Source organism: Pogona vitticeps, chromosome 1, assembly GCF_051106095.1.
Source record: "Pogona vitticeps strain Pit_001003342236 chromosome 1, PviZW2.1, whole genome shotgun sequence".
Lineage (NCBI taxonomy): Eukaryota > Metazoa > Chordata > Lepidosauria > Squamata > Agamidae > Pogona > Pogona vitticeps.
This window is the reverse complement of record NC_135783.1, coordinates 112,981,826-113,007,150: the sequence shown is the minus strand read 5'-3', so window position 1 is coordinate 113,007,150 and position 25,325 is coordinate 112,981,826. Positions and strand designations below refer to the sequence as shown.

General features: G+C 42.1%; 1 protein-coding gene across 4 annotated transcripts in view; it reads left to right on the top strand.

The window, feature by feature from the left end:
- The window catches only part of MEI4 (meiotic double-stranded break formation protein 4), a 108,411-nt gene extending 83,642 nt beyond the window's left edge, over positions 1–24,769 (top strand). For all 4 annotated transcript variants that reach the window (XM_020806167.3, XM_072999411.2, XM_020806166.3 and 1 more), the window contains one exon: positions 23,952–24,769. In XM_020806167.3, the coding sequence (XP_020661826.3) occupies positions 23,952–24,218 (267 nt within the window). In that variant the 3' untranslated portion in view covers positions 24,219–24,769. The remainder of the gene's footprint in view (positions 1–23,951) is intronic.
- Positions 24,770–25,325: the final 556 nt, after the last annotated feature.

The following is a 25,325-nucleotide window of genomic DNA, read 5'->3' as shown; positions in this document are numbered from 1 at the left end:
TGATAAATAACATATTTAGCATATTAGCAATGTTAAAGGACATAGTGCTGATACTGCAATTGCTGTGCCTTTCCATGCAGAAAACAAAACTTCTATTTATTAATGAATTTTCAGTATTATCATTTTTCAGTGGATGAATTTGTTTTAGATTTGTGATATAATATTTTAATTGATGACGAAGTAGGAAAATTATCTTAAAATTTTCAACTTTAAAATTAGAGTATTTCATAGTAAGCTTATAGTTATTATCAATTTTTTTTAGCAGTAATGGAGAAAAATGTTACGCAGACTAGTCACATTTATTCATAATTGAAACATGGTGTTGAACAATATCCAGATCAGTTTTATCACAAATTACAACAACTCAGTTATCTGTTTTTTGCCAATCCATTTGTAACATGTTCTCATATAAATATTTATTTATTTATTTATTGGACTTATATACCGCCCCATAGCGCTACAAGCACTCTCCGGGCGGTTTACAATTTTTAATTATACAGGCTACACATTGCCCCCCCCCTAGCAAGCTGGGTACTCATTTTACCGACCTCGGAAGGATAGAAGGCTGAGTCAACCTTGAGCCGGCTACCTGGGATTTGAACCCCAGGTCGTGAGCACAGTTTTAGCTGCAATACAGCGTTTTAACCACTGCACCATTTATTTATTTATAACCTAAAGTATTTAGGTTATAAATAGTAACAAAATGAACCAGTAGCTGAAAATTTAAGGAATTAATAGACTAAAAATAATTCCTCTTCAACCAGAAAAATCTCAATGGTAGAGTTAACAAAAAATTCTAGAGAAGTTTATAGCAAATAGAAAGAAGGTGAGGTTTTCAGAAACGATTTTTGTGAAACTGTTACCCAAACTGGCTTGCTTATATTAAACTTGCAGTTAATACTATATTGATTACCAGTTCAAACAGTTAGCACAATTAATAAAAGAAAATGAATACAGTACACTGCTTGGGTAGAAATGGAATAGGAGAAGAGAGACTTGGATCCCTAGGCATTGCTATTTGAGCAACTGAATTTTTAAAAAGTCCTGGAGATTTTTACTGACCTGTGAGCTGCCTTTGGTCTCTTAATTAGGAGAAAAGTGGCATAGAAATAATATAAAATAAAATATTTTTAAAATACTTATACACGCTATGTGACCTTTGATTCCCATACGTATTTGCCTCTCAAGGCTTTCATCTATATCGTTCCCCATATATAACCTTATTTTAAGGACATGCCAGCAGAATTAGGAAGGGCAGTACTGTATATAGAACTGGGAATGTGCTTAATAAAGTTGAACTGGTAAGCCATGAAGAAATGGAATCCAATTTAAATTCAAAATAGTTTCCCTGATTTGCTGGATTTAGTTGCCTGCGGTTGTTTGTTAGTTTGAGTCCTTAATGACATGAAGCTTCTGTTCATGCTCAGATCAGCTGAGTGGTACATATTTCAAACTCCCTGCTCATCACAGGAAGGTTGGGCATTGTAAAGAGATGGGAGTATATGACGGTATAAGTGTAGGAGAAGGGCTCACATGTCCTTATATGCCCCTTTACCTTCTTGTTTCCCTTGTGTATTTTGGCAAATGCCAACACAGGGCTCCAGTTATAATTCATTTGGAATTTTTCTTTGCTGTTATACATATTAAGTTGTATTTGAGCAGGTTTTTTGCAAAGCGTACTGTACTGGTTATATACCGCCCCATAGTGCTCAGGGCACTCTCTGGGCAGTTTTCAAGTTAATTATGCAGGCTACATATTGCCTCCCCAGTGAGCTGGGTATTAATTTTACCAACCTCGGAAGGACAGAAGGCTGAGCCAATCCCGGGTCATGAGCACAGTTTTTGCTGCAGTACACCAGTTTAACCATGACGTTTTTCTCTCTACCCATACAAGTAAACATTTTAGTGGTGGGTTATTTTTGACGTGACGTGTGGTCATTGTCACACACATAGCCTTGTTGCATGTACTGTACTCTTCAAATGGGGTATTAGTTCAGTTCCACAAACTTTGTGCCAACACATACCAATAAATAGAAAATGAATTCAAAAAAGCTACAGTTCTTGTAGACAGCCTTTTGTGATTAGTGCTGGACATGTGCTTTACTCTGAAGAGGTTATTTGTTGCATTAGATGGGTAAGTTTTTTCCGATTTGATTATGTGTTATTTCTGATGTATCATTGTCCATCTAATCCTCTCATTATCCACTGTTTCTACCTGTATGTGTTCCCAGCAACAGGCATTTGAATACCAGAAACAGGGCAACTGTACAATCAGCTAGAGTTGTTTTTGTGTGTGTTTATAATGGCTCGACCTATGAGAACAGAGATTAGAATCCGTATTTTTTCTGTGACGGTTTCAACCCTATATATTAGATTTCTGACAAATAACTATTTGTAGAAGAATTTTCCTGTATTTATCCAGCTGGGATTGCTCAAAGAGAAGAAGAAAAAGGCTTGATACTAATTTTCAGAGTGACTGTTCAGTTCCAGTCAGCCTTCGTGGACTAAATTATGATGACCAACTTTCAATTTACTTCTATGCTCTTCAGCAGTAAATACAGGGATGTATTGTGCTGACTTCTTTTTAACAGAACTAATAAGCCTTTCTTTGAGTATACAGTATTTGCTTTGTGATTCAAACTGTTGTGTTAGGAAACATGTTAATTCTGCTGAGCAGATTGAAACAGCATGTTACATTACTTGATCTGTGTTTTATAACTGCAGTGCTTTATTTAAAAGAGCAAAATTTAATGTATGAATGGTGGTTAGCTATGTCAACACACAATTATGATAAAAATCTAAAAATTAACCTATTTTATCTTTAAGGTATTTTTGCTTGATAATTTTCATGCTTAATTATGGGACAAAATGTGAAAAATGCTTATAAAGTGAGTTGCAGGTATTTCTCTATAGCTAATATCCTAGTTATTTTAAGGTTACTCTGAGGTAAATTTGAGTATATAGCTTACTGTATGTTGATGTATATGATACACAGTACATTGCTGTGTAACTCCAGATCTTGAAACTAATTGTACCTAGGACAGTGTCTTCCCCCTCCTCACCACTACCATTGCAGGTTATGTTTTAGTGAATATAGTTCTTCCAGTCTAGCTAGTACAGGAGAGTAACTTTGACCTATGTACTCGGAAAGAAAAGTAGGGGGTTGCGTATTCTGTAGTCAGGCCTGTGGAAGTCAATGAAATGTTTCTATATACATAATTTAAGCATTTAATGAAGTTGACTATTGATGCACTACACATTTTCTTCTTTTGATAGTTCAATAAGAAAGACAGAAAAAGTATTCAGATATTTTCTTTTGAGAATTACAAGATCAGCAGTGAAACAATATGATAGAGAACCTGAAGAATGAATTGTCCTTCCCGTCACAAAGAAGATCAGTTGAAGTTTGAATTTAATTAAAATAAACTAGTAGAGTTTTCATTGGTTTACTTCTGAAGTAAAAGAAGTTACCTCATTTGTTTAAATCTTTTCCAGTTTTGAGCTGTATCTGTTGGGTACAGCTGTCTACACTTTTATACCTCTGAGGAATTGCACTCCATTTTTTAAATATTTCATAAATCTTGGATTCAGCTTGCCTGTCACTTAGAATCTTAATTTTTTGTTACAAACTTGATTTTCCATGCACAACATTTATTCCCTGGAGAGTTCTGTCTCATGTACCATCTGTATTAACTAAACGAAAAAGCAGCACAACTTGATTTAACTGACAGTAAGTCAAATTTTTCTGTTTTGCCTTTTAGGCCTCTGAATGTGTGGGGGTTTTTTTGTTTGTTTGTTTGTTTTATATTAAGTTGTATTTGTGTAGCTGTCAGTTCCTATGTAGAACTGATCAGCTGTCTGTAGAAGGGATGTAGATGTTCACATAACAATAAAAAGCAAACACATTTTTCAAACTTTCTCAAAATCCCACACTGAAGACAAAATAATGCATTTACAGGCCCGGGTGAGGTTGCCCTGCACTTTCTCCTTGGCCTGCCTAAGACACACCACCAGTATGCAGTAATAACTTTATTATAGCCGATGCCACCCTCCCAGCCCCTGCTGGACAGCCAAGTTGAATACCAAGTGGGTATGAACGCTTTCTGGGCATGAGACCACTTTAGGGCAGCCACACTGTCATGCGCCATGGGGGACTGTAGTGGCTCTCCCAACTGGACATGCCCCCATTAGTCCCCCCACTCCCAATCACTCTGGATGGGATCTCTTACCAGGGATAGGACTGACTGCCTATCTTCGTTAGGTAAGAAGCAAAGAAATACTTTGAAGCACGGTGCACATTGTATGCTAAGATGTGAATTAACCATTTGAAAATGCTGTTGTTATGTGCCATTGCTTCCCACTAAGGATAATTGTAACAGGGATTTTTTGAAGGTATGTGAGAGTGTTCAGTTTACCATTGCTACCCATCCCAGTGAGTTTGTAACTAGGTCTCCTGAATCCTAGTCCCAACAGCCTATTCAGCTATACTGCTCAGGCTCCTGAAAATGCAACTGTTGCAAAAATTATGCATTCACTTTTGTGAATAAATATTCCCAATATATGGTGTAATTTAGTTGTGAGATCAAAATGGCTATGCAAATGATAGGGACGTTTTTCCTCATATGTATGAAAGATTTAGGCCAGAATCTTGTTTGCAAAATGGGAAGTGCAAGAAGAAACAAAAATGTGTTTCCCCTTTCTGGCAGACTCTTTGTTATATAACCAGTCGCATGACAACATCTGTGAATAAACGTCAACTGGAGGAGGAAAACAACTGTGTGATAACCCTTACACACATAGTTCAATCAATAGTGTAGTGGTAGCGGGTCTCTGTATCTCAGGATTCTTCTAGAAGGTTCAAAAGTTCCTCCTCCCGAGTCACCACACTTTCTCCTGGTTGGTCTCGGAAAATCAGAAAGCTTACTGGGGTTTATATGCAGGCCACAGTTTAAAAAGTAACTTTTCTGAAAATCCTTCCCCACCCCCCCACCCCCAAAAAAGCTCATGAAAGCCTTGATGTTTTTATTATCTTACACTTTTATAAACTGTTTTGTAAGCATTCTCCTAAAATAAAAGGTATCTATATAAATATAAATAAGCCATGCTATTAGTTAGTTGTGCCTGTGTAAGTGCAATGGAGTAAATGAAAGTGGCAAATTGCTGCTACCCTGTTTCCCTGAAAATAAGACCTAACCTGAAAATAAGCCCTAGTATGATTTTTCAGGATGCTCGTAAAATAAGCCCTACTCCAAAAATAAGCCCCAGTTAAGTGAAACCTCGCCCTCCGCCATTGTGCAGCAACCAGAAGATGGCATGACTATATTTGAATAAATGTAGATTGTTGTACATTGGGGGGGGGATCCCCCGAAAATAAGCCCTAATGCGGTTTTTGGAGAGAAAAAATTATATAAGACCACATCTTATTTTTGGGGAAACATGGTAGTTAACAAATGTGTACAGTACTTCTGTCCCTCGTTGCATACCAGCTGCATAATATAGAGTGTGATACAAGCAGTGCTTACATCTGTGTAACTAACCCATAGGATTTTGTTCAGTGTACTTTAACAGATGTTAGCTTCATAGAGCCCTATGTTCCATGATTAGATAGAATTTTGTGTTACATTGTGCTAGAACTCGCCAATTTGATTTCAGTATAGTGGTGATCACTGAACAAACTTTATTATCTAGTTGCCAGCTATGAAAGTGAGTTGCATCACAGTTTTATGAGCCTTTACTTCTAAGTAAAGATGCTTGCTTAGATCAATGTTTTATTCTGTGCCCCTGCATATACAGTGGTGCCTCGCATTACGATGTTAATTTGTTCAAGCGAAATCGCTGTAGAACGAAAACGTCGTAATGCGAAAATAAAAAGCACATAGAAACACATTTAAACCTGTTTAATGCGTTCCAATGGGCTTAAAACTCACCATCCAGCAAAGACCCTCCATAGGGCGGCCATTTTCGGTGGCTGTCTTGCGAGGAATCCATCCCAGAAAACAGCGGGGAGCCATTTTATTTACCCGGTGGCCATTTTGAAATCGCCGATCAGCTGTAGGAAAATCGTCGTTTTGCGAAGAATCGGTTCCTGAAGCAGGGAACCGATCAGCGCAAAGCAAAAAAAGCCTATTCAGACCATTGTTTTGCGATCACAAAAGCGATCGCAAAAACGTCATCGTAATGCGGGGCAATCGTAAAGCGGGGCACGACTGTAGTAATTTACCACGAATGATGGTTTAGGTGCTTAACCAGTGAATAAATTCTAGCTCTTTTGAAAGACTTACACTATAATTCTATACATATTTCTGCAGAAGTAAGTCACATTTTTACACTTGCTTTCTGTGGCCTGTTCTATGGACCAGCCATATAAATAAATGTTATCAGTAGTATAATCCTATGCATACCTGCTCAGACAGAACTCCAATTAAGTTCAATGGGGCATACAGTAACTCCAAGTATGTTTGCATAGGATTTCAGCCTTTAAAAAAAGAAAAAAAATCCCTTTATAATTCCCTTTAACTTGGGGGGCATGTTGTGTAGGAAACTGTTTCAAATTTCTGTTTTTCCCCATGAAATATGTATTCTGTAGTTACTGTTGAACATATATACCAAACCCCCTTAAAAATAATAAACCTCCATGTGTGACAGCCCATTATATTATTTTTAGAATATTCTGATACATTTCCTGAAATGTAAGGTAAGAAATACATATTTCATTTACCACTATTGAATATCCAGAACAATAACATTCTGAAATATTAATCCATAAATTGTTAGTTCAGTATAAAGTTTGTTCTTTATACTGTACTTATTCCTCTCTAAATGAGATTTCAGTAACTTGAATTAGCTATTTTTAAAATATATATATAACCCTTAAAATCTTACGTAGTAAAATAGGAATGATTGTTTCTTCATAAGTATATACTTAATGTTACACATCAATGAAATGAAGAGTTTGCCAGGTCCATCAAAATTTAGCAAACCTTTTCCAGATGTGCTACAGGTAGGAACCATCCTGATATTTTATATTTAAAGAGTTTCAAAAAAACTAACATTCTTTATGACCAACAAAAAAATTGCTTATTAATAATGTTCTACTGAGTAATGATCCATATATAATTATTATTCTAGTCAAGGCACATCCTTTGCCAGGTATCATATCCTGTCTAACTGGTTGCAAGTAGTCAGAGAGGGAGGAGAATGTGAAGGATATGTGCTTGTATCAGAACGTACAATTGGGAGAGAGAAATGTGTTCTTGCACAAAATATTGATACTGCTTGCCAGTTTTTCCAATGGTAGATTCTGTTGCATTGATGGAAAAAAGAATGGTACTAGTAGAATAAGAAGCAAAGTATTTTATAATAATTAGTAAAATATTTTATATTTTGCAGTATGAACTTTATGTCTGTTGAAAAAAACCCCACAGAGCCCCTTCTGATTCAGCAGTCTTGAATGCATGTGCAGAAATCCAGTGATCCTACATAAATAAGGGATGGGCCAGTCTTTTGAATATTTGATGAAAGTGTAAAGCATAACATCTCATTGGTTTTTAACTCCATTGGAACTTCTACTTACATGCTCACAGTGGTACCGTTAGCCTAGACTTAGCCAAATACTGCATATTAGAAATGTTACATACTCATATATCTTTTGGACTAGACGCTTCTTCTGAGTCATACTGATAAATTCTATTCAATTTGCATGACTGTTTGAAGATCTCAACTATATTAGACCAAGGGTGGGAATTATGTAGCCAGTGGGCTTCATGGCACCCTCCCAAGACATTTTTGTAGGCTTTAGAGTCCTTTCAGGGAAAATGTTTCCCACAAAAGTGTCTGTCTATCTAAGTTGTTTGTTTATTTGAAGATCATGCCTCCAAAGCAGTGGTTCCCAACCTTGGGTAAACATGTGTTCTTCAGCTAAAATTCCTAGAAGACTTCACCACTAGCTGTGCTAGCCAGAATTTCTGGGAGTTGTAGTTCAAGAACATTTGGGGACTCAAGGTTGGGAAGCACTACTCTAGAAGATGTAATTCTCCTCTAAAGCAAAGGGTGGTGGTGGGGAAACAGAACAAAAACAAAAAACATTTGATCTCTAAAATGTTTATGTTTGTCTCTTTTTAACAAGAAGTAAGCTTCTGATCACTTCTGGTTTATCTGAAGGAGCTATGTGACCACAGGAGGATCATTTGGTTGGAAAAGTTACTCTCAGATACCTGTGTTAGACATTTCTGATACTGAACTTGCATCCAATTCCAATATTATCTACAAGATATGTTGAAGGTGCTTTCTTCCTGCAACACACACAGAAAATACCCGAAGTTCTCAACTATTCTAGTTCTAAACTCTCAGTTCTGTATTTTGCATAATTACATCTAAATCCAAAGTCTTTCTTCCCTTCCCCACTGCAGAGTTTCCTGTTACCTGAAAATAGGCTCCAACCCTTGAGGTCCACAGGTACACGCAGTTCGACAAAGGAAGTGCCTCCCTGCTGCTGGAAGTACAGTAGTTCCATCAGTGGGTGGCCCCAACTGGATTAAGAGCCTAGTTTTCATGAAATTGAGGCAGCACTATTGTGTCTCTTGCCTTTTCCTCTGTGCTCTCTTCCTTTACTTTGTTTAACCCAGGGCTAGTGCACATATTAAAGGAAGCTTTAACCTTTCTCCCTCTGGAAAGGTTCCTTGACCATGAGCTTGAACTATAACTAATCTTACTATTGGATCTTCTCCTGGACTTCCCTAAATTTCAGCGCTTTTGCAGCCTTCACTCACACACCCACGATGTAGTGATTTGTTCATGACAAACAGAACTGCTTCCACAACCAGGTCACCGTCACCCTGCCTAGCTCATAAACGATGTCCACAGTGTGTCCTGTTATATTAGTGAGGTCAAAGCCCACATGGGGCAGACCCATAGTAATTATGGAGAACATGGAGTCCTGAAAAGAAAGCAAGGCAAGCAGGCAGCTTAGCAGTGAGCCCTGTGAAGTTCCTGTCCCTACTCAGGAGGACTGGTTCTCCTCCTTATGTCTCCTAGCATGGAGACACAAGGAATGGTCCCTTTTGGTGTTTTGAGCTTGCCTCCGCAGCAGCTCAGCTTATATCCCTTGTTCCAAGAGTTGAAAGCAGTTCAGGGTTGGGGAAATACCATGGTTGCTTACTACAGAACAAGGGCCTGGTCCTGTAGTCGTGTCCAAATAATGTGTTTATGGGTAGGAATGAAAAAGGAACAGAATTAAAGGGATAAGCAAGGAGGAACAAACAAAATTGTCTAGTGTTCAAAAAGGTAGCTGTGTTAGCCTCTTTCAGCATGTATAGCAAAAACCAAAACCAAAGTTTTATGGCACCTTAAACAGGTTTATTTTAGCATAATCTTGGTGAATGACAGCTCTCATTCTCTGACACAGTGGCTGAAATTCTGTTACTTTAACTTACCCATGTAAGGCAGATCAGCTGCAACTTAAACAACAACAACCATCATCATCATCTTAGTACTGCAGAGCTGAAAGGGCCCCTATGGATCATCAAGTCCAGCGCCTGTCATGGAGGCACAGTGAGGAATCAAACCACCAACCTCTGGTTCTGCAGCCAGATACCTAAACCACACAGCTATCCAGCAGTTCTTTTCTTATGCCCTCCGCCGGCCCTGCAAATGTCTCAAGATTCATTGGAATCCCTTTCATCGTGGAGAAGACAACAAGGGCCATGGGATAGGGGGCACATCTACAATTTCCAAAAATCTGTTGTGTCTGATACTCTTGTCGTCTTTGTTACAAACGTATCTGACTTATATAGTATATTACTTGCTCAGTGACAGTATTATGTGAAATAATTTATAGGAGTCTCTCCCTGTCAGTCATGACTGTTTTCTTCAGGCTTCTGCTAGAAGGGGAAATGTTAGAAAGATGGTCTAATTGGCCTGGATTGCAATGTGATGCGGATGGATCAGAAACCTCTGCCATAATAATTACATTGGATTTGACCACTGAGTAATGCTACAAGAAATAGTTTACAATGTGCTGTTTCTTGCACAACTGGTTGTATATTGGAAACTGCACTGGATCCTTCCCTTACACTAATTGTGGAAATTCATTTCAGCTGACTCAAGAGACCTTGTGAATGCACAATGATACCATTGGATTCAGGCCTAGAACTGTGGTATGACTGGGTGTTTTTTTTCCCTTATTATTTATATTGCCAATTTTGTTTATAAGTATTTTGGCTGCTTTTGCCTGTGTGATTTTACAATATGTGTTATGACAAAAACTTGCAGAAGTGTGACTTATAAGTTGTGGGAGAGATTTGCTTGATGTTTTTTCCTTATTTAATCCTTTCTTTATTTTACATGGAGGACCTGGCTAAACCTTTTTTTTTAAAGAGATCAGTTCAAGAAATTCTGGAGATAGGAATGAAGCATTTATAACTAATGATCAAACAAAACAAGAAGCATTCACTCAATTTCTTTGCCGAGATACTTGTTTCTGCTTTGGCTTGAGGAAGACAGACTACATCACTAAAAACAATTTGTCTACAGTGGAGACATTGTATGAAGATTCATTTTTGCCTTGAAGTATAGAATATATTTGAACTTCATCACATTTTTAATATTAAAGTGTATATGATGCTTTATCATTTCAAAATGTCAGTGCTTTTTCATTGTTTTGAGAAAGTGTTGCTTCTCAGTAAAGCAGAGATAAACTATTATTGCAACGATGTTGCATACCTATAGTAAACTAGTCCGATACTGATTTAATTTTATGGTGATACTGTATAAACCTCTACCAAAGGTGTCTTTCTCATGTATTTAGAAATGTAAAGGATGAAAACTACCTTTGGTTCAATCTAAAAAAGTTATTTTTCTTCTTGACTATTAGAATAGTAGCACATGTTTTAGGACACTTAACAAATGTATGTTGTGCACATATCAGTAGATATATATTATAAAGTTACCATATGGTGCTGTAGTGACAAAATACCATTGCTTAGCTCTGTCATTGCAGGGGCGGTGCTGCTAATTAAAGAGTTTTAATTATGGTGTACTGGATAGAGTGATGGACTAGAACTCAGGTGGCATTGGTAAAACCACTCCTTAAATATCTCACATCTTGAAAACCCTATTAGAGTTCCTATACGTCGATTGCAACTTGATGGTGCATAGCACACACAAAAGAGTTTCTACTTCAGTCTCAGGTTATGCACAACTTTTTCTCATGTACAACTCACACATAACTTTTGAGTATCGATAATCTGCCACTGCTGGGGATGTCACTCCTGTTACACTGGTGGAGCTGTTTACAGGATGTGGGCTGGTATGTACTCACAAAGCTTCCCATGAGCAGAAACTGCTTTATTCTCTTCAGTCTCAGGATTGTATATACCGTATTTTTCTCTGTATAAGATGATATTTTTGTCTAACAGACAGATTCAGAACACACACACACTCCCAGAGACACGCAGCAAGGAAAGATTCCAGCAAGCATGCAGCCATTTTAAAACTGTAAAATCTACCCAGCAAGACCCATCCGAGCTCAGAAACCCCCCCACCTAGCCCTACCCCCCCAACGAGCTGCAAAAACCCTGTACCGTACAGTAAAAACATACTGTAGTGTACTCACCCGGAACAGGCAGTCTCTCTCAGAATGTCAAAAATTAAAGATCCAAAAAATTTTAAAAAGCCAAAAAACTTAGAGTACTGTACTGTACTGTACTCTCCGTAAAGCACTGTGCCAGTACCAGGCAGTACCAGGCAGTGTGAAGACTGTCACCAAATCCACTCTCAAAATGCTGGGAAGAGCGAGGAAGCAGACAACCACCCTCTTTGCTGCCCCACGGTTAACTGAAAGTTCAAATTTCGCTCTTTCCCTGCCTCCCTCACCGTTTTTTTTGGTTTGTTTGTTTTTGTTGTTCGTAACTCGAACCACAGGTTCGTAAGTAGGGCCCACTGTTTCTATGGACTGGGTTTGTAATTCGGCCAGTGTTCGTAAGTAGGGCCTGTTGTTTTCTATGAGATTGGGTTTGTAACTTGAAACATTCGTAACTAGGGCTGTTCGTAAGTAGAGGACTTTTTTTGGCATTTCTGTTGAATTAAGGTTTGTTCTCCTTTTCTATTACTCATAATATGTCTTTTTTCCTCCCCATTTCAAAGACATTTTGATATCCAGGCAGATATGTTATGTTTTCACATTAATTTTGACACACAAATACATAAACATATATAGATGTGAATGCCCAGGGGAAGTGAGTGAAAAAATCATTTCCCCCAAAATGTAGGGACAATTTTTTATTTTATTGTTTTCTATGCGCAACATCCATATGGCTGTACAGTGTACATGCAGACACACAAACACTAAAAAAATGTTAAAAATCAATCTGAATAAAAAACCTGTTTGAAAACATCCCCTGAACCTCAGCACTGCTTAAAATGTAGGGCCAGTATGCCCCACCAACTTCCCTCAGTCAACAGGTGGCCTCGCCTCTATTCCCACATCCATCCAGAGTTAGTAATTGTAGCGGTGTTTATTGAATCGGGAAGGAGAATCAACAAATCAATCAACAGTTCACTTTCAGGGCTAGTTGACTTCACTTCAGGTCAGTCTTTTTTCCTAGGCTCCCCTTAGTTAATACCACTAGAGGTTAGAGTGTAATATCCTCCTTAATGTTGGGTGTCAGGGGGTTCTGAAACCTGAGGCCCAGAGAAGCAATGCCCTGTACATCCACAATGAGGGCAAGGCATGTGAGGTATCTGTGTCCCTCTGGCTGGGTGCTGGGATGTCCCTGTTGCTGATCCTTCTGGAAATGGCATAGATGGATCTTCTGGCATTTTCGCTTCCAGTGCTGCAGCTGGGGTGGAGTCGTGTTCCCTTCAGTGATGCTTTGAGATGTAAGGCTGTATCATGCATGTCTCTCCTCCTAGTAATAGGACTGGGGAGAAAGGCAAAGATATTGATGTGTGTGCTCCTCTCCCTAAGGACCCTAAGCTCTCCAGGGATCTTACTTCACCATGTAATCCCACACCTTGGGGGACTCCGGTGAATCTCCCGCAACTTCCTCACTCTGGAAATCATTCCTCCACTTCTCTTGAGCATCTCCCCAAGTCCCTTCCTTCTTCATTATCAGATCAAGAGTCTCCCATCCCTCCTTCTGACTTCTCACCCACTTCCTCCAATGCCTCCCTTAAATCCCTGGTTCCAAATCCCTTCTATCCTCTTCTCTCTCCTGTAGAGGACATTATGCTGGGACCAAGCCAGCTGTGCTCTACAGGAGGGGCTTCCAATGCCCAGTCCGTGGCCCGGTACCAGGTCATTGCCTTTGCCAGGGCTGGGCCGTGGAGACAGATCTCCTGCACACCCGCCTCACATGTACATACCCTGGTTTTGAAAGGTGAGGGACCACTGCTCTACAGGATTTGGGAAGGAAAGTTTATTTGCATTGCTTCGTCATGGAGTGTTAGAGTAGGGGCCATTGCATTCTCTCAGGGTTTGACAGGAGGTTTCTCCCTTTTGAGTTATACCACCCTTTGGGGCATGCACGAACTCAGAGGCATGAGTTTTCTCCTTGGGAGTCAGCCTCTGTCTGCATTGCCATGTCTTGCAGCCGGTACAGTTTCCCCTAAAAGATCTGGTACAGCACCTTCTTGGGGCCCTGGGCCAGGTCAAGATAGCCTGCGGAGATGTCTCTACTAACCTCCTTGCAGCTAGTTCAGGCATTTACATTGGCAACACGAGCAACAGGATTGTATGGTTAATTCCCACAGCAGTGTTGCCAGCCTTTAAATAAAAGCAGTGGTGGCCCATAAAGAAACCAGGTCAGGCAAGCCATTTACTGTTTTATTCATGGTGAAAAAATAATGGGGGGCGTCTAAGGAGCTTTCTCCTGCTCAGACTTAGAGCTTCATGAGGATTCTTTTGTTTTGTTGTTTGTTTGTTTTTTTTAAAAAAAGAGTGTGTTTATGATTGCATTGAGTATCATGGCTAAGTGCCTGTGCATCTTTTTGTTACGGAGGCTGCCCATTACACTGAATGAAATGGTGCAGTGATGACTGAATATCTTTGACAAAGAAAATAAGAACTCAAGCTGTTATTAAGCAGCACTTCAAACATGAGCAGGCAGCAAATCCCCGTGCAAGTCCCAATAAAATGAGAAGGGTTTAAGCAGAATACTTTAAAGGTCTCCATTGAAAACAGCACTAATCTAGAGCTCCATATACAGTGCACGAGGGAGAAGGGAATGAACGACAGAAGGAATCCTGAGAGAAGTTGTGTCTCCAGTTAGAGAGAAGGGGGTGCCCTGTTTGTGTTAACAGGATTCTTGCTGCACTTGATGATGGATCATGGCATGATACTGTTGGCACTCCTCATGAGTTAAAGAGAGAACGGGAAGGACAGATAGAGGTCTGTGTAGGGGAGAAACCAGAGCTTCAGGTTTTTGACACAGCAGAGAAGAACTGGTGCGAAGCGAAGTGGTAAATAATACTTCCAAGGGGACACAAAAAGTATGCAAAAAATCAAAAGTAAGAGGATGACCAGAAACAAGATTTTAAAATCAGGCAAAACAGAGGAGGGAATAAAGTCTGCCAAGTGAAAGGTAAAGTTTAAAGGGGGGGGGGGCAAAGATGGGAAGCCCAGAACAATCAGAGCCACGTGAGAATTAGAAGACTTTCTTGTGTGAAGATATGATTTTTGTTACACAGATAGCTCCACTTCAGAAATGTGATTTTCAATATTGAAGTATCTGGCCCGGCTGGAGCAGAAGATTAAGAGTTATGGAACGGCTTCAGGGTTCATGGAGCAACTCTGAGTATATCAAGCAAATGGTTTCATTTTTACGATATGGGATGCTTCAGTTGATATTCTCATTAGCTACCTCTCACTCGGTCCTTTTTAAGGAGATAGGTGGGATAAAAATGTTTTAAATTAAATAAATAAATTGCAAAACAAAAACCAGAAAAGATTATAAGGAAGGGAACAAGGCTTTTCATAATTTATTTTGTAGGGAGACAAAATGTCATATTTGAAAGAGCAAAATTTAATAGAAATGAATGGAACTTGCAGAAGCTTTTATTGGTGCAGAACAGTGTAACTGCTTATTTGGTGCAAAATAGTGGAACAATTTTAAAAAACAGGTTCATAAGAGACAGAATAATTCTGGATAGGCAAGATGGCCATTTCCCGGGCAGGATTCAGCAAGCAGCTAAATTCCTTATTTGAAAAAAATATGGAATGGGTAAAATAATTAAAGAAAGGGGCAAAAAAGGTAACAGACTATTTTGTACACAGCATCTCTCAACTAAATTCCACCACCACCCTTGTAGTCTGATCTAATGGAACAGCAAAAATGGAAGGAATGAGCAAAGGAAGCAACAACAGTCCAATGCAGTGACACTTACAGAGCAAATGTATTATAAAAACTGTTTGCAAGTAATCCGGGTTTGATACAGAGTTTCTACCAATATAGGAGTGTACAAGTCAATGCAAAACCTTACCAGGATTGCTTTGAATAAACAAGAGTCACTATCCAGTACCTCCTCCTTCATATGGTACTAAATTATGTAACGGAGGAATCACTGCTTTGTACAATCTGCTATACTGAGGGAAAGGTACAGGAAAATACTTCTGGATGTACAGACATACAGTATAGTTGGAAGACTTGACACACGGGCTTGACTTTTGAAAATCATTTTACTATAAATGTTAATAATTAGATGAGAAAGGTTCACTTTTTAAGTATGTTTTATTAATACTTCTGTATGGCTGTTCAGGTTAGTGATAGAGAACATCACAGTGTCAAGGTTTTCTGTACAGAGTTGTATTTCCTTGAATGTAAATTAATAGGGTTGATTCACCTGTGGGGTATGTGCCGAGAGTGCCTGTTAGGACAACTGAGAAGTATAAAACAATGTTTATCAATGTAACTGCAAGCTGATTGGTCTGTATGGTTCTTGGCTGTAAAGATTATTTCTGTATAAGGGATGCGTAAGAGAGTTCATCAGAGTTGCTGATTAGTTAGAGTGGAAAGGGATATATTATCAGGGAGTGAGAATGAGTGTGATTTGTTTTGAGAATAGATGGTTTGCCTTGTTTACACACACACACTTTATAAATATAGAACAGAAAGCGTTTTAGTTGTACAAAATAAAAATAAAGGTTTATGATGTCTGCTGAAGAACCTGGCAATTTGAAACATTGTATTTATACTTTGTTTTCATTATTTCAGTAAATTTGTGTATTCCTTTATTTTTTAAAAAAACTCATTTTGGTTTAATAAACCTACTTACTGGTTTATTAGTAGCAGTCAAATTATATTTTAGCCATGTATGCTGCTGAAGTATTGGTGTAACAGATAGTTTGTGTAGTGTCACCAATGTAAACAAAACTGTGGGCTTTGCCAGATGAAATGTTGGGCTCAATTACATTATTCTAATCAATCCTGACCATTCCAAAGCAGCTCACACTAGCTCGCTCTGTGACGATAATGCAGCCGCGCCCTATGTTTCACCAAAACATTCTTTTAAAAAAGCAGTGTGAAGTTTTTAGCAGAGTCATAACAGCACTGTTATGTCTTAATTAGTGACAAAGCTAATCCAAGAGGTGGTGTCCCTGTTCATTGGTTTAAATAGTAAGTCCAAACTTCGTGTAGGTGCTTAGAGGTGGTTGTCATTTGGGCAGTGACAAATAAAGGTAGTGAAAGTTTGTGAGTACCACATAGGAGAATTCCATTTTGGTCTGAAATTTTAAGCAAAGTGATCTAATTTAAGGAATCATGACTAACCAAAATGGGTTACATTTCTTTCAGTATAAAACTAAATTTAAACTCCTAACTAGAGATGACATGCCAGACAAATGAGCAGATCAATACACTCCTTTAGGTTATACATATCCTAACCCTGCACATTCCTTTGACACAGATAATGCAGAAAGATTGTATATACAAATATGTTTATTAGGGAACCTTGTGTATAGAATTATTAGAGAAAGTTGCCTTCAAAAAGAATGTTATTTCTCCTGCATTTTTAAAACAGGTGCAGACAGGTGTTAAAAGGACATAATGAATCCACATGAACTTGGCATGGACTGTATATACTTATCTCTAGTTAGGAATTTAAATTTAATTTGATAGTGAAGGAAAGATAACTCATTCTTCATCGTGGTCTTCTGTGAATGCACACAAAGGGTTAATACCAGCGCCAGCGTTGGGCCTCTCGGAACGTTTTCTAGCTGCAAGAGAAAAGTAACAATGTTTAGGACTACCCCTACTGCGCACGCCCAGCCTAACCGTCCCTCAGTTCCATTTTTCCGCCTAGCGGTTTGGAGCCTCTCGTCTTAGCTGCGTTTATTGCTGCGTTATTGCGATCTATCTGATTTTTGGCTTTGACCTTTGCTTCGCTCACGGACTACCCTAGCGCTTTTTCCCTTCAACTTGACGACCCGGTGTATTTTCTGGCTTACTCGGACTGTGTTTGGACTGCTCTGCCTTATCCTTGGACTTGTCGTTTCGGTTTCCTTACTACCCTATGTCCCCTTCAGGGCCGTTCAGCAGGTGTGTGGTGTGCGACCGCAAAATCCCCCATCAAGACGGCCACGATACTTGCCTGTATTGTTTGGGCGAGTCGCACAATCCCAAAGCTTGCCCACACTGCAAAGCCTTCACTAAGGCCGCTCTCAAGGCTCGCCAACAGCGCCTTAAACTTCATCTGTGGGAGTCAACGTTGTCTTCCACGGCGCCCTCGGAGGGGGAAATGGCTTCCACTTCTCGAGCAGCTCCTGTTCACTCAGTCGTCTCCAAAGTTTCCAAAATGTCGAAGAAATCCGCGTCGTCGAAATCGGCCGCTCCTGCTTCACCCGAGCCTCCGGCTCCGAAAGCTAAGCCGTCGAAATCGTCCAAAGCTAAGGCGGCCGCCCAGCTTAAAATGACATCTATTCCACTTTCTCCGAGCTCGGGTTCCATCCCATCGCCGATTCTTGAGGAGTTGTCGAGGCGCTTCGGGGCCTCGGCCGAGGCACCCGCGCCTCCTCCTGCTCGACGTACTGAAGTGATACCACCTTCGGGAAGGTCTTCCCCGACGCCGAGCCAGTTAGTCGCTGTCACTACTGGCCTCGCTTCTGCCCCACATAGCCCTTTTCCTGCGGGCCAGGGGTCGCCTCCCGTGTCGATCTCGTCCGTACACTCGGACTCGAGATCTCCTCGAGAGAAGATACCTCGATCACCTGTGCGCTCGAGGTCTAAATCTCCTCGAGGCAAACGTTCTCGCACGGAGAAGCATGGCTCCCCGAGTCGGTCCCCATCCTCCGGCCGCTCGAGGTCGAAGTCTCCTCGACGGAAACGATCGAAGAAGAGGCATCGAGCTTCCACTCAGTCCGACTCTAGCGATCGCTCGGACTCGAAATCCTCTAAGCGTAAACGCTCTAAGAAGAAGCACCATTCTCATCGACGTCGTAGCAAGCACCGACGTCGGTCCTCTTCTTCCCGTTCGGCGGATTCCGACCGCCCTAAGCGTCGTAAGCACCATCGACGTCGACGCGGCCGTTCGCGGTCTCCTCCTTCGTCGTCGACATCCGCCTCTCGAGACCGGTACCGCAAAAAGATCCGGTACATATATGTCTCTTCTTCTTCGGAGTCGACCCGACCTCGACGCCGACGCCGGGCCATTCGAGCCAAAGACCACCCTCTTCCGGTACCGGTTGCCCCTCCACCGCAACCGGCCCCTCCCACCTCGGCACCGACCGTGGTCCCCGTTCGACCCCCGACAACGCAGGTCGACGTCGAGAAGCCCCCTCCAAAGAAGAAGAGGGACGTCTTCTCCTCTGATCCAGATGAGGTGTCCACGGAGCGGTCTTCTGACTCCGATCAGGAGCAACCCCCACCCTTACCACCGCATGATTTACCTCCGGGTGATCTGGTGCTTTCCGATACTGGCGATACTCACGCTCCTTCTCCATCTGAGGATTTTTCTTCTTACTCTCAGATGATGTCCAGGCTTGCCAAGACGCTTAAATTGGACTTGAATCTCCCTTCCCCTCCGGGAGAGGACTTGTTCTTTGGAGACATAAAAAGGGACAGTACCGCTCCCCCCAGTATAGCCTTTGTGCCTGTAGTTATGGAGGCCATCAAGGAGTTCTGGGCTCAGCCTGCGACTACACCTAATGTCCCTCGTCGCACAGAACACTTCTACAAGATTCATGGGGCCGATACTCATTTTCTGCTCAAGCATCCCATTCCAAACTCGCTCATTGTTGAAACAAGCTGTTCAAGGCCTTCGGCCAAAGCTCATGTTACCCCAGTCGACAAGGAGGGTAAAAAGCTGGAACTCATCGGCAGGAAAATCTACTCCCTTGTCACCTTGCTACTTCGAGTCATAAATTATCAAACTGTTTTGGGAGCTTATCACAAACAATTGTGGCTCAAACTTTTGCCTGGGTTGAAAATGATACCTGAAGACACCAGGCAAGCTTTTCTTAACTCATATGAGGAAGCTCAGACGGTATCCAAGTATGAACGTCTTTCCATCAGACATGCAGCAGAAATCTCTGCCAGAGTCCTCATGTCTGCCATCTCTATCCGGCGCCATGCTTGGCTCCGTTCTGCGGACATAATGGAGGACGTCAAGTCAAAGGTTGAAAGCCTCGCCTTCGACGCTACCGGGCTGTTCAACGAGAAGACCGACTCCCATTTGGAGGACCTTCACAAGGCTAAGAGAACTGCTAAGTCCTATTCTGTTCAGACTCAATCTAGACAGCGACGCCCTCAATGGCGTAAATCTTATGGACAGTATCAATCTTCCCAACAATACCGTCCTTACAAACACCTTCCTCAGCAGCGCTCTGGCCAGTCCTCTTCTTCTGTCCAGGGCTATCAGGGATACCGCCCTCGTCCGCCCCATCGCCGCCAACCTTTTAAGCCACCTGGCAGAAAACAAAAACAGTATCTTTGACTTTCGGCCCCCCGTTTTCACCCATTCACCACCTACCACCCGCCTTCAACCGTTTCTTCACAACTGGTCTGTCATCACAAACGACACTTGGGCTCTAAAAATTATTCAGCACGGTTACCAGCTGGAGTTTATAAGATCTCCTCCGCTGGGTTTCATTACTCATTCTCCCTTCGACTCCTCGCTAGAGGAAGAAATATCATCTCTCTTAGAAAAAGAGGCCATCTCTACAGTACCACCTCACGACGTACAATGCGGGTTTTACTCCCGCTACTTCGCCGTCTCAAAAAGCGGAGGAGGCATAAGACCCATCCTCGATCTAAGACTCCTCAATACTTACCTGCGACCCAGACGGTTTCGGATGCTTACCTTAGAGTCCATCATGCACTTGCTGAAAAAGAGCAACTGGTTCGTCCTTATAGATCTAAAGGACGCATACTTTCACGTCACTATTCACCCCGACCACCGCAGGTTCCTTCGGTTCATCTTTCAGGACACGGTCTACGAATTCCAGGCCCTGCCATTCGGTCTGTCCACAGCTCCCCGGACCTTCACCAAGGTCATGGCTCCGGTGGCGGCTTACCTTCGTCTCAGGGGCATTCACGTTTACCCTTACCTGGACGATTGGCTCGTAGTCTCCACCTCGAGAAGGCAATCCCTGAAAGACACAAGATTCATTCTGTATCTTCTTTCCAATCTCGGTCTCACTGTCAACAAACAGAAGTCCCGGCTCATTCCCTCCAAGACAGTTCAATACATAGGGGTCTGCTTGGACGCTGTAAAGGGTCGAGTCTTTCTTCCCCCGGAAAGAATACACAAGATTCGACGAGCCATCAGGAAATTTCTCCCCGGTGCTCGGGTGACAGCCCACCATGCCCAGCACCTCCTCGGCCTGATGTCTTCTACGACGCCGGCGCTAGCGCACGCTCGCCTCAAACTCCGGTCGCTCCAATCTTGGTTTCTCACCCTTTTCGACCCCATGATCGACAGTCAAAGGAAACGCCTTCGTGTCACCCCGGAGCTCACCAGACAACTCCAGTGGTGGATGTACACACCCCATCTCACGGTTGGCCGGCCCTTTCGTCCACTCCGTCTCACCGTTCAAGTTACAACGGACGCCAGTCCGTCCGGCTGGGGGGCGCACTGCGGGCGTCGCACCATTCACGCCCTCTGGACGCCTCAGGAAGCCATGTTCCACATCAATTACCTGGAACTGCTGGCGGTTATCAAGGCCTTCAAGTCCTTCCTTCCTCTCCTCCGCGGCCGCGGAGTTCAGCTAGTGACGGACAACACTACCACAATGCACTATGTCAACAAGCAGGGAGGAACCCGCTCTCATTCACTCCTGTATCTCTCCATCCTCCTTTGGGAATGGTGTTACCGTCATCATATCTACCCGGTGGCCATCCATGTAGCCACGGAGGACAACACACTTGCGGACACTCTGAGCAGGCTTCACTATCAGACTCACGAATGGGAGTTGAACCCTCTGGTCTTCCAGGACCTTTGCAACCAGTGGGGGACCCCAGTGCTGGACGTGTTCGCATCCCCTCACAACGCAAAATGCTCCCGCTATGCCTCCCGGGCAGGTCTCGGTCACCACTCGCTCGGCGACGCATTCATGATTCCATGGAACCAGGGTCTCTTGTACATATTTCCACCGATCCCGTTGATACAGAGATCCTTGATCAAACTCCGACGCTCGATGACTCCGGCCATCTTCATCGCACCCTTTTGGCCTCGCCAAGTGTGGTTTCCCACCCTAGTCAGCATGGCTGTGGACTCAGTAACCCTTCCGATGTGGCCGGACCTACTGACCCAGGAAGCAGGCGAAGTCCTTCACCCCGACCTCGACACGCTCCATCTGACGGCGTGGAGGATCGTCCAGAAATTCAGGAGGTCTTGACCAATGCCATCAAACCCTCCACGTCTCGCTTGTATGCCTACAAATGGAACAGCTTTCTGAAATTTACCCAGCAGAGGGATCTCGCCTCCTCACCTGTGTCTCTTTCCACACTTCTGCAGTATCTCCGTTACCTGTTTGATTTCCACCTGTCTATCTCTACTATCAAGGTGTACCTGGCTGCGGTTGTCTTCTTTCAGCCCAGAGCTTCTCCCTCATCCCGCTTTTTCTCCCATCCTACCGTCAGGATGTTTTTGAGGGGTCTCTCTAACCTCCGACCTCCCGTTCGTCCTCCACTCCCTCAGTGGTCCCTCCATTTGGTTCTGCATGCCCTATCCAGACCCCCATTTGAACCTATGGCTACCTGTGACCTCAAAATGCTCTCTTTAAAAACGCTATTCCTAGTGGCTATCACCTCTGCTCGTCGAGCTAGCGAGTTGGCAGCTCTCCGCCATGACCAACCTTTTCTTCAGTTCTTTAAGGACAAGGTTATGCTTTACCTGGACGTCTCTTTTCTTCCTAAGGTAGTCTCCGACTTCCACGTCAATCAGCCACTTATTCTGCCAACTTTGTTTCCGTCCCCGACGACTGATGTTGAACGCATGCTCCACATGCTCGATGTTCGACGGTCCTTAGCTTTTTACGTGTCCAGGACCAAGGACTTTCGCCTGGCCAACAGACTCTTCCTTTGCCACTTTGGCCCAAAGAGGGGTTGCCCGGCCTCGCCGTCCACGCTCTCTCGGTGGCTCGTGTCTACCATCGCCCTTGCCTACGAGCTCAACCACAGAGATCCTCCACAGGGACTTAAAGCCCATTCCACCCGGGCTGTTGCCTCATCCACTGCCTTACTTCGTGGCGTCGACCTGCCCGACATCTGCCGGTCCGCTACGTGGTCTAATGCCTCTACCTTCATAACCCACTACAGATTGGACGTGAGGGCAAAAGAGGAGACCAAATTCGGGAGGGCAGTGCTAGCATCGGCTCTTCAGTGACAGCCCACCATCCGGTTAGTAAGCGTGCTAATCACCCTTTGTGTGCATTCACAGAAGACCACGATGAAGAAAGAAAGGTTACTTACCTGTAACGATGGTTCTTCAAGTGGTCATTCTGTGAATTCACACAATCCCGCCCGGCCTCCCCTCTGTCTGTCTGTCACTGGCGTCTCTCTGACTCGAGGGCCTATGGCGGACAAATGGAACTGAGGGACGGTTAGGCTGGGCGTGCGCAGTAGGGGTAGTCCTAAACATTGTTACTTTTCTCTTGCAGCTAGAAAACGTTCCGAGAGGCCCAACGCTGGCGCTGGTATTAACCCTTTGTGTGAATTCACAGAATGACCACTTGAAGAACCATCGTTACAGGTAAGTAACCTTTCTTTTCGCTTATTCATGATTCCTCAACTGGATAATACTAGATGAAGTTCAATAAAATATCTTCCAGAAAAAGCACAGGTGCTGCAAGAGAGAGAGACTGGCAAATGCATATGAAGGTTCTTCTGTGGTAGATTTTAACCCCACTATTGGAAATGTAGTTGCATCACTGCAGTACTGTGGAAATGACAAGTTTTTATTTTTAAATTGTTAATAAAAAAGAGCTTTCAGGTGAAGATGATCTGGTAAGCACACATTTTTCTATTTTATGGAACTAATGCAGTTTAGGTACTGTCCATGGCCAAACATAGTGTTTTATCATTGATGAGCAAAGCATTTGCTATTCCTCTTTGGCAGATGATTTCAAAGAATAGACAGTGATCTGTCTGTTCTTTTAATTTACATTCTTTTTAAAAGTACTGTACAAATGTAACATAGATGGACAATGAGTTTTCTGAGAGCCAGTTTATCTATGCTTGCTTATGGCATGATGGTTGCATCAGTAATGAGTGGCAAGTTGCATCTCTGGATGAACCATCACAGATCAGTCACTATTGGTATAACTTATTATCACTTCAAACACAGTGTATTTCATTGCAGTCTGTTCATACATGCAGCTGTGAGTAATCAATACCAGGGAATGAGCAAATAAAGTAATAATGGGTGCATGTACGAATAGCCACAAGGTTCTTCCGCTTGTATGTTACTGGGCACAGTGGTATTTTATGCCTATAACACTGCCTTTTCTGTTTTCTTCCTAGATGCAAGCCAAGTTCAGTGTCCAATATGAAAACATTTTCTTTCTATGTAAAGTATTGGAACAACTTCTTGGAAGAGGAACAGAGCAGGAAAAAGCGGCTAGATCAGATTGTGATGAGGAGAAAAAGAAGATTCTACAGAGCCTTAATCAGGCTGTGTTTCACCTCTCAGATGAATTCCCTCTGTTTTGTATTTATTTATGGCGACTGGGCACCCTCCTGAATGCAGCGCAAATAGAAGCTGTTGAAAAAACCTCTCCAGCTTTATAGCAATACTTTATTGCACTGAGAAGGAGGCAAACAGCAATCAAGCAGTGTTTGCCACTGAAAGGACGTAGGTCATCACAACAGGCGTGAAATCCATTTCCCGCACTGATGCAGTTTCCACTTTGGCATCCAAAATTGCTTAGGTAGCTGGTGGGCAGTTTCACTGCCACAGTAGTGAAAGGTTTGTTCCTGTGGACAGAATGTGAGGAACTTTGTTCTTAAAATAATTGTTGGAATAAGCCAAAGTAGCTCTGATTTTTTTAAAAAAATTAAATGTTCATTTAAAACAATAGCACAATCTGGGGCAGAAAATTCTTTACTGCAGTTTTAATATCTACAGGGCTTGACAACTGGAATACTACGTAACATATCTTAGAATGCCATCTTCAATAAGGACTAGAGAAAACTAAGTGAACAGAATGTATTGTCCAGATACTGATAAACTTGAAAAACATGTTTCATTTTATAGCTTTATCTTAAAATTACTATTTTTTGCTTTTGTTAAGTGTTATTTATGAACAGTACTGAATAAAAACATGTGGCTTTTTTTCTGATACATGTGATTAAGGTGGAGGAATGTGAATTACTATTATACTAAAATAATATTGAATCATTCCAACTTATAATACCAAGGAGCACGAGGCAGGAAAACCTGAATAAATATGTATATATTACCCAAAACCCAGTGGCGATCTTTGCGCTGGACCTCATAGCTTTTGTCAGCATGAGGACTTCATCCTTCCTCTTTCAGCTCCCAGCAGCCTCCTAACACCCTTCTTCAGAAACAAGGAAAACTTTTTGATCTCTCTCTCTATATATAGATATAGATATAGGCTCTTTAGAGCAGGTGGAGGGAAAGGATATCCCCAGCCTGGTATCATTGGACACCAGAATCTCCAACTGGCTCTTAGGTGCAGCCATTTCTTCATAATTAGTAGCTAAAGAATTGTAAAACATCTGCTAAAGAGGAAAGGAAAAATAGATGGTAACAAATACTTTTCTTCTAGGAAGTAGTCTGTCTTCAGATCATCTTTCTAAGAGTGATAAAATGACTGTATATAATTAATTATATTTCCTATTTAAAGGCAGTCTATCACATATTTACCTTCT